Source organism: Sapajus apella, unplaced genomic scaffold, assembly GCF_009761245.1.
Source record: "Sapajus apella isolate SASKATOON/1434 unplaced genomic scaffold, GSC_monkey_1.0 scaffold86, whole genome shotgun sequence".
Classification (NCBI taxonomy): Eukaryota; Metazoa; Chordata; class Mammalia; order Primates; family Cebidae; genus Sapajus; species Sapajus apella.
The window spans coordinates 8,169,638-8,179,126 of record NW_022437026.1 but is presented as its reverse complement, the minus strand read 5'-3'; the positions used below and the strand labels follow the sequence as shown (position 1 = coordinate 8,179,126).

The 9,489-nt window shown below is 52.8% G+C and overlaps 1 protein-coding gene across 1 annotated transcript; it reads left to right on the top strand.

The window, feature by feature from the left end:
* Positions 1–641: 641 nt before the first annotated feature.
* Positions 642–6,354, top strand: MLF2 (myeloid leukemia factor 2). The gene is made up of 9 exons (XM_032254626.1): positions 642–844; positions 1,418–1,495; positions 1,726–1,855; positions 2,106–2,141; positions 3,583–3,636; positions 4,040–4,168; positions 4,329–4,488; positions 5,368–5,580; positions 5,806–6,354. The coding sequence occupies exons 2-8, from the start codon at positions 1,446–1,448 to the stop codon at positions 5,553–5,555; spliced, it is 747 nt and encodes a 248-aa protein (XP_032110517.1). The 5' UTR covers positions 642–844; positions 1,418–1,445; the 3' UTR covers positions 5,556–5,580; positions 5,806–6,354.
* The last annotated feature ends 3,135 nt before the right edge of the window (positions 6,355–9,489 follow it).

Below are 9,489 nucleotides of genomic sequence, written 5' to 3'. Positions count from 1 at the left end.
GTCCAAGTCCCCCTCCAAAGCCAGTTCTCAAGGACCTCGGGTTCCAGCCTGGCCAGGGAGCGCCATCTGGCGGCCAATCCCGCAGCCTGGATTCTCTGCCCCATCGGATTTTCTGAAGCCCTAACTAGATCCGGGCTGGAGAGTTTCACCTCCTCCTCTTCGTCACTCCGGGGACTCCGCCCTGCCAGGAACGCTCCTCCTCAAGGGGGGACAGGCCCAAGCGCCTCACCCGCAGGAAAGCTGCCCATCCTCCCTCTAGGGTAGAACGCTTCTCCAGTAGTCTGCTTAAAGCTTCCCCCAGGGATCCGCCCCGCCCGGTCGCCCACAGAGACCCTGCCCCTAGTCCTCCAGTTTAGTTCAACCCCCAACCCGGTCCCTCCCGAAGAATGGATTCCTCTTCTCCTCCCCCCGAGCCTTATGCGAGCCTCTTCCAGTCCACAGAACCCAAATCCGGGTTACTAATGAACTCCCCTTACTCGTGCAAAGGGAACCCCGCCCGGCCTCAGGCGCCGCTCCCCTGAGTTTGGCCCCTAGCCCCTGGCCCCTAGCCCCTGGGACGCCGCCACAGGCGTCTCACCACCCACGCTAGTGGGCGGGGCTCCCACGGCCCGGCCCCGGGTGGGCGGTTGCATGATGACGTCACTTCCGCCCGGGCCTGGCCGAGGTTCTTGCTCCGTAGGCCGCGGGGGGGGTACGGAGGTGGCAGCTGTGGGAGGAGGCGGCGCGGGAGGCCGCGGAGCTCGAGCTCGGACCAATCCCCGCGTCCCGGGCCGCGACCCTGACCCTGCAGCGCACCGGGAAGCGAAACCGGCCGGATGGGCCGCTGAGCCCAAATCGGGCACTGGTGAGGCTCAGGCAGAGCGAGCAGCCAGGAATGGGAGCGGGCCCGCGGGGCTGCAGGGTCTGGAAGCCGGGGATGCGGGGCCGGGAGAGGAGAGGCTCAGGCCTACCTCTCCTGCTCGCCTGGCAGGGAGGCGGGAGCTGGGGGAGCCGCAGACGGGCGCAGGGGGCATAGTGAGGCCTGCCTGGGGGAGGCCTGGGTGTAAGGAGGGGGCGGGTGACTGGGGTCATTAATGGGACGGAGGACCGGCACTTGGGATTCTCATCTAGAACGGTGACGTTGGAGGAGGAGGGGAGAGTATGCAACCGGCCAGAGCTTTGGGAAGAGGATGACTGAGTGGGGGAGGGAGAAACCCAGAGGCTTGGAAAAATTTTCCATGGCCCTAATTGAGAGAGAGGTTTGAAGAGCTCTTCTCTCCCTAGAGGGTTGTGTGGAACACCTGTAGTAGGGTCTCCCCGGAGTTTAGGGGGTCAATTACAAGGTTTGGGAAAGGCCAGTGCCCTGAGAGTCCTTACGCTGAGCGGGTGTGCAAAAGCCTGGCCACCTCCAAGTATCTGAGCCTCCACACCTTTCCAGTGTGGAGCCCCCTGGAGCTGAGATCAGGATGTTCCGCTTCATGAGGGATGTGGAGCCTGAGGATCCCATGTTCCTGATGTGAGTATTCCCTCCCCGTCAAGCTCTCCCACTCCAGATCTCCGAGCAGTTCAGGCAGACATCTGGGTTCCCATTGCCGGGAATGGTTGGAACTGGTTGGATACCCCGCTACCACCTAGCAGGAAGTAGGCATTGGTGTCACTGTTGCCCTGTGCGTATTTTTTTGCAGGGTGGTGGAGGGATTGACAGCTTGGTGCTTCTGCCATCCATACTATGTGCTCACTTCACAGGGACCCCTTTGCTATTCACCGTCAGCATATGAGCCGTATGTTGTCAGGTGGCTTTGGATATAGCCCCTTCCTCAGCATCACAGATGGCAACATGCCAGGGACCAGGCCTGCCAGCCGCAGGATGCAGCAGGTAACGGTGCTGAGACACACCTGAGAACCAAAGGTTGGAGGGTGGTTAGGAAAGCACTTTGGTTTTCTTGCCCTACAGCCAACTGAGCAAGTGAAATGCTCTAGGAGTGGGGGAAGGGGTCAGGAAAAAGAGCTTTGTGACTCCCTTTCGAGAGGATAGAAAACAAAAAAATTGAGGCCATGGACCTGGTTTGGGATTGTAAGGAGATAGGATGAAGTCTCTAATTTCTTTTCCTCATGTGTTCCTGTAGACTGGAGCTGTCTCTCCCTTTGGGATGCTGGGAATGGTGAGTCCTCATCTCCCTTTGTCCTTCCATCTCAGACACACTCTCTACCCTTAGATATTATTCCCAGATTTGCCTCTTTCGAATAGTTTCATGGGTAACCCCAGAATCTTCTTTTCGTGACGTTCACAAAGCTCTGAGCCTTTTGGGTGCTAGGAGCCCTGTGGGTTAAAGCCCTTTAACCCTGTCACCAGGCTGGAGTGCAGTGGCACGATCTCAGCTCACTGCAACCTCCGCCTCCTGGGTTCAAGTGATTCTCCTGCCTCAGCCTCCTGAGTAGCTGGGATTACAGGCACGAGCCACCATGCCCAGCTAATTTTTTTTTTTTTTTTTTTTGAGACGGGGTTTCGCTCTTGTTACCCAGGCTGGAGTGCAATGGCGCGATCTCGGCTCACCGCAACCTCCGCCTCCTGGGTTCAGGCAATTCTCCTGCCTCAGCCTCCCGAGTAGCCGGGACTACAGGCATGCGCCACCATGCCCAGCTAATATTTTGTATTTTTAGTAGAGACGGGGTTTCACCGTGTTGACCAGGATGGTCTCGATCTCTTGACCTCGTGATCCACCCGCCTCGGCCTCCCAAAGTGCTGGGATTACAGGCGTGAGCCACCGCGCCCGGCCTACTAATTTTTGTATATTTAGTAGAGACAGCGTTTCACCATATTGGCCAGGCTGGTCTTGAACTCCTGACCTCAAGTGATCTGCCCGCCTCAGCCTCCCAAAATGCTGGGATTATAGCCATGAGTGCTGGGATTACAAGTGTGAGTCACCGCACCTGGCGAAAGGTGTTACTAACTCTTGTTGGGAGGCCGAGACGGGTGATCACTTGAGGTCAGGAGTTTGAGACCAGACTGGCCAACATGGTGAAACCTCGTCTCTACTAAAAATACCAAGAAAGCCAGGCATAGTGGTTTATGCCTGTCGTCCCAGCTACACTGGAGGCTGAGAATCGCTTGAACCCAGGAGACAGAGGTTGCAGAGAGCTGAGACTTCACCACTGCACACCAGCCTGGGCAACAGAGCCAGACTCCATCTCAAAAAAAAATAAAAGAAAAAAGAAAAGATGTTATTAACTCTCGTACTCCTAGAAGTTCATACTCATTAGGAAGATGTAATTGTCTAGCAAAACCTGGTCTTTGCCTTATCTCTTTAGAGTTTAGAATCCATTAACTTTGCCTTGCTTCCTAAAGATGGGGGAATACAGTAGGCAGAAGAAGGGAAATTGGATCAGAGCAGTCATAGAGACTGAGGAGGGGTCAGCAGTTTACTGGAGGAGAAACATGAATATTCTGGTTCTGTTAAGGGAGAATGAGAAAGACTACTTGCTAGATGTGAAGGAAGATGAGAAAGGAAATGTGCAGCCATGTGGCTTGTGGGTTCCTAAACAGGATCAGCTCTGAACACTGACTTTGATTTCCTGACTCTATTTTCCATCTCTTTCCTCCAGTCGGGTGGCTTCATGGACATGTTTGGGATGATGAACGACATGATTGGTAACATGGTGAGCCTTGCCCCACACCCTTCCCTGGCCTTGCTCTCGGTGATGGCTGACAACACCTTGAATCCTCTAAGGCAAGAGGGAGACAGTATGCTAGTGAAGAGTAAAGTACTGGGTAAAGTAATTGAAGCAGAGAGCCTTGGGACCCTGTATCTGCTGTCATGCCTGCCTGAAGCAGCAGTAGCACTTTTATGTAGCATACAATTAAGTCTCTGTCTCTTCAGGTCCTTCTTGCTTGTGATTGGACTCAGAGGAATTTGGGAGGGTAACGATGAGTCCTGATGTTTTTTCAGTTGTTACATTTTGTGAGAAAGATACAGGCTAGAACAGGGAGCTGAAGGGTGAAAACCCTTCACCAGGGGGGATGCCTCCCCATTCAGCCCTCCCCTACCTACCCTGTCCTTAGGAACACATGACAGCTGGAGGCAATTGCCAGACCTTCTCATCTTCTACTGTCATCTCCTATTCCAATACCGGCGATGGTGCCCCCAAGGTTTACCAAGAGACATCAGAGATGCGCTCGGCACCAGGCGGGGTGAGCTGTCCTATCCCGGAGAATGTGGGATTGAGTGGTACCCGCAGAATCCCTGGCTGCTTTTTTCGGATTGGGTTGTGGGTGGTGTGTTTATCCTGAGATGGTGTAGCCAGGGCTTTGGAAGGGGTGGCTGAGTGTGCCATGTTCTGCCTCATCCCAGATCCGGGAGACACGGAGGACTGTTCGGGATTCAGACAGTGGACTGGAACAGATGTCCATCGGGCATCACATCCGGGACAGGGCTCACATCCTCCAGCGCTCCCGAAACCATCGCACAGGGGACCAGGAGGAGCGGCAGGACTATATCAACCTGGATGAGAGTGAGCCCTCCGTCCCGCTTCCCGGCTGGCATCCCCTAATAGGAGACTTCCCTACCCCATAAACTTCTGGGCAAAGCTCTGGGTCAGCCCCATATTCTTTTGCTTTTTTTTTTTTTTTTTTTTTTTTTGAGATGGAGTCTCACTCTTGTTGCCCAGGTATCCAGACTGGAGTGCAATAGCATGATCTCAGCTCAGTGCAACCTCCGCCTCCTGGGTTTAAGCAATTCTGCCTCAGCCTTCTAAGTAGCTGGGATTACAGGCGCGTACCACCACGCCCAGCTAATTTCTATATTTTTAGTAGAGACAGGGTTTCACTATGTTGGCCAGGCTGGTCTCAAACTCCTGACCTCAGGTGATCCACCTGCCTCGGCCTCCCAAAGTCCTGGGATTACAGGCATGAGCCACCGCGCCCAGCTGTCAGCCCCATATTCTTACCGCATTTGGAGCCTCCTCAGCTCAGGGGCTGTGTAGGTGGGGCTGAGTCAGGTGCTGGCAGTGTCCTCACTGTGAGGGGCTGACTTTGTCCCCGAGGTTCCGTGTTGATAGTGTTACACCCTTCTCCATTTGGATCCGTTTTTTTCTTTCTCCTCTCTTTCTCTTTTTCAAATCCGCAGTTATTAAGTACCTAGTGTGCACCTAGGACTATGAACCTGAAGAATAATCTCATTCTGATTTCTGCCTCCAGTAGGCCACCTTAGGCCTACCAATGGCTTCCCGGGACCCTTTAGAAACCGAAAGAGCTAATGGAATTGCCGCCCCACATCCCTGCGCACACACTCAGCCTTCGGGGCTGTGGCCGGAGAAGCTGTGGCTGGCTCGCGCATCGGCCTCCAGGAGTGAGGCTGCACGCAGTCCTCATGTCTACTCTGTCCTCTCCAGGTGAGGCCGCAGCGTTTGATGACGAGTGGCGGCGGGAGACGTCCCGATTCCGGCAGCAGCGCCCCCTGGAGTTTCGGCGGCTTGAGTCCTCAGGGGCGGGGGGACGAAGGGCAGAGGGACCTCCCCGCCTGGCCATCCAGGGACCTGAGGACTCCCCTTCCCGACAGTCCCGCCGCTATGACTGGTGAGGGCCCTGGGCCCTCAGCCTCTCTTGTAAGTAACAGGGTGAGGAGGGCGGGGGTGCACCTGCAGATGGTCCTCTGCCAGGAGGCAGGCGCAGTCCGGGCTCCCATAAGAGCTGCATTTGACAGTACAAGTCTTAGTTGGCTGGAAAGAGAACAATGTTCTCACTGGAATCGGAGATTAAACCCCAACTCCTGGCCGTTATGTAAGTTTTTCTTCCTTTTGACTTGTGTTCCTCTCTCTTTCCCCCTCCAGGTACAGGCTGAGAGGCTGAGAAATCATCCCCTGAAATAACTTTTTCCTCTCTGAATCCCATCCCCAATTTAATAGTAAATTAACAGGCAAGCCGGCCCCCACCTCTCCCTGGGGGTCTCAGGGAGAACCTTTCACTGCACCCTTTCCCTACTTTTTCCTTTCCTTCTTTAATCCCCTTACCATGATGACTCCGCCTCTGCATCTACTAACTTGATTTTTCATTCTGCCACTCCGTCTTCAAATCAAACGCCCTCAGCTTTCCCATTCTATTCCTGCCATGCAGCAAAGGGTCTTTTGGGGTGAGCTCTGGGTTTAGGGGCCTCCTCCATCCCTCAGCTACCCTGGATCTTTGCCCACCTCTTCCTCAGAGCCCCCATTGAGGGGCCGTAGCCCTGTCCAGGGCTGTGAAAGGAGCAGACTGGTTCCCAACTCTTTCTCCCTCCTCCTGCCCACACACATCACAAGACTCTTCCCTACACCCTTATTTTTTGATTTGTGCAACTTGTAACTAGGTGTTTATGGAATAAAGGAGAATGGAAAAAAGACCAAGTGGAATGCTGGCTGTACTTTTGATCTTTTCCTGTTCAATTAAACTCTCCTGTCTCCTTTGAAGTTACCCTCTCACTTTTCCTCATTTCCACATGTAGCCTTCATACCTCAGCGTTCAAGCCCACATCTCCGTGGTACGGACAGTGGGACCGTCAGCACTGGCAGGTGCGGGTCATCAGCACTTGGCTGGACTAGGCTGGGGCGTGAGAACATGAGCACCTGCCTCGCTGGTTCTCCCCTCACATCCTGCTGTAACTTCGCTCTTCAGGGATGTGTCGGGCATCTCTCACGGGTGCCTATAGGGCTTGCTGCCCCTTGCGCCTTCCACAGAGTTTCTTTCCTGCACTGTGGGTGGAAACACCTTCAGATAACCCTACACAGGCCTTCAGAGGGGAGGAACTCTGGTCAGCAGTGTTCCACAAACTCTTCACCCACAGCAGTTGAGAATTTGAGCCCAGGGAAGGAGGCTAGAGGAGAACACTAACCTGGAACCTGAGCAGCACTGGAAGGGTATGAGGAGCTCACATTTCTCAAGATGTTCACTCTTGCTTTGCCCAGCCAAATGGGTCACTCTGTTCCTCTTGGGAACTTAATGATGACAAATGTGTAGGAGAGTCTGATAATGGTTTTCTGTTTATAAAAATCTTGAGTTTTCAGTTGGTAAGGACACAAAGACACACCTAGGCTCTCAGTCCTCTCAGGGAAGGGAGGCTCCTCCCCTGTCTCTCATGGACGAGTAGCTTGAAGAGGAGGAGGAGGTTTTGTCCAGTGGGTCAACAAGCAGAGAGATGCAGTTGAGCCAACCACCAGGCACTGGTGTCTTAGCCCAGTGCAGTTACTGCATCTCGTTACATAGGCTGGTGAAGATGTATGGCCGGGTCAAGGGAACCCAGTGGTGAGAGAATCCAGGAATCCCAGAAGTCAAACAGTTGTGGGTTATTCCCGACCACCTGGGTTCTGAACTGTGGATGATGAAACTCAGCAGCCACAGCCCTTATCGTTTTTTGTTTTTGTTTTTTTGAGATGGAGTGTTGCTCTGTTGCCCAGGCAGTGGTGTGATCTCAGCTCACTGTAACCTCCACCTCCCCAGTTCAAGTGATTCTCCTACCTCAGCCTCCCGAGAAGCATATAGGCGTGCACCACCACGTCTAGCTAATTTTTGTATTTTTAGTAGAGATGAGGTTTCACCCTGTTGGCCAGGCTGGTCTCGAACGTCTGGACTCAAGTGATCCACCTGCCTCGCCCCCCCAAAGTGCTGGGATTACAGGCGTGAGCTGCTGTGCCTGGCTTCACAGCCCTCATCTTTAAGTGAGTCTTGCCCTGTCCAGTTAGGTACATGTCTGCTTCCTCTGGGAAAGGAGTAGTTTTTTTCACTCTCCTGAGAAGGCAGCAAGGTAACCTGGAGTTGGAGGAGCCTCAGTCCTTAGCTTTGCCACTAACAGCCTTGCAGTCTTGGGCAGGTCACTCACCTCCCTGGACCTGAGTTATGTGGGCCCCTTCTAGCCACAAAATCTCAGGCCCAGCCCCTCAATCTGGATTTCAGTTCCAGTGCCCACACACGCAGGTGCAGTCCTGAGTGTGACTGGAGCAGGGCAAGGCTGCCCTGACCTCAGTCCAGGTGAGTCAGTCCAGTGTTTCAGGTACTCCCCTGTTCAGGTCCTGGCCTTCAGGCACGTGAACTGATTTGTACCCCTGTTCCCTGCTGTAGGGTGAGGACCACCCTTCAGCCCAGCCCTTTTTCCTCTGACTAGTTCTCAGCAGGGATATGTTGTGGGAAATTAGGTGTCAGCACCTAATTTCTCAGTAGAGTGAGATACTCAAGAACCAGCCCCCTAGCATGTGCTGGCCTGTCTGCCACTGGGGTAAAGGCCACGGGACAGGAAGCGGAACTCTCCAGAGGGACGCGGATAGCCTACTTCCGGTCAGCTCTCCATCTGGGCCCAGCCTCACACAACCGCCACACCTGAGCCCCAGTCCAACAGATACCCAAAGGACATGGGCAAATGCCTCAGTTATTTTCTCCACCCCAGAATATTACCAATCTGGTCGGAAGCGGCTGATACTGTGTGTGACTAAGCGGAATAACACAAGAGGAGGCAGACAGGCTGCAAACATAAGCAAGACCTGGCTCTACCACTCAGCCGCACTGTGGGAAAGACTTCCTCTCTCGCAACATCAGTTCCCCACTTTGTAAAATGGACCTTTCTAGGTATTGGTGACTATGGATTCATAGCTCAGAACTGTGAGACCTGAGTGAGTGCAGAGAGCATCTGACACGTGCATGGGATATAAATGATCGTTCCACGATCTTACTTCTCCCTGATCACTCTCTGCCTGCCTTGCTCCTTCAGGATTCTCTGGTGGTCCCTCATCCCTTACTCCATCCTCAGGGCCCCTAAAATGCTTCCAGACACAATCTGGATCTCATCCTACTGGCCTTGAACAGCCCCCAGCCATTCACCCCTCCAGCTCCTGCATCATCTTTCACCCTCTCCAGACCTCAGCCCCACAGATCAACAGGAGAAGCAAATGTCTAAGGCCACTCAGCCCTGCGAACATTGCTTTTTCTTGTGTAGACAGTGTGCTAGACGTCTTTTCTGCATTGTTAATTGGAGATGGCATGAGGACTAATTTGAACAGTTCTTTGTGTGGGTTGATTATTAGCAAATAATGTTTTAATCCTATAGTCCACAACACTTTGTTTACAGCTCATTTTTTAGCGTTAAAGTTTGACTTAGTTTTTAATATACGTCTTTCTTATCAAATATTTTATAAATTCTTTGTTGACTTGGAGGTCCTATTCACCTTTTTATCCCCGCTAGTGATTAACATAGTGTATTGTACAGAGTAAACATTTAGTTAAGGTTACTGAATGAAATTGTTGACTGGCTATTTTCAGTTTCTTCTTTTTCCCTTGAGGGAAACAAAGTCCCAGGGGTACAAAGTGATTCCCAACCCTTCCCTCCTCCCCAGCAACCAGTATAGCCAGGTTTCTTTAAAAGGCCTCAGTGTCAGGATTCCTTGATAGTGCAGAATATGATGCCTACTGGATTTATTATAACTTAGAGTAGGCCTTAAATTGTGTAATGACAGTGAGCAGACCTGTAAACTTTTTTTTTTTTTTTTTTTTTTTTT

Excerpts from the sequence above, each read along its gene's own strand:
- MLF2 (XM_032254626.1), top strand. The coding sequence starts at position 1,446 with ATGTTCCGCTTCATGAGGGATGTGGAGCCTGAGGATCCCATGTTCCTG. Across the intron at positions 1,496-1,725 it reads GAGGATCCCATGTTCCTGAT|GGACCCCTTTGCTATTCACC; the intron begins GTGAGTATTCCC and ends CTCACTTCACAG. Across the intron at positions 4,489-5,367 it reads CTATATCAACCTGGATGAGA|GTGAGGCCGCAGCGTTTGAT; the intron begins GTGAGCCCTCCG and ends TGTCCTCTCCAG.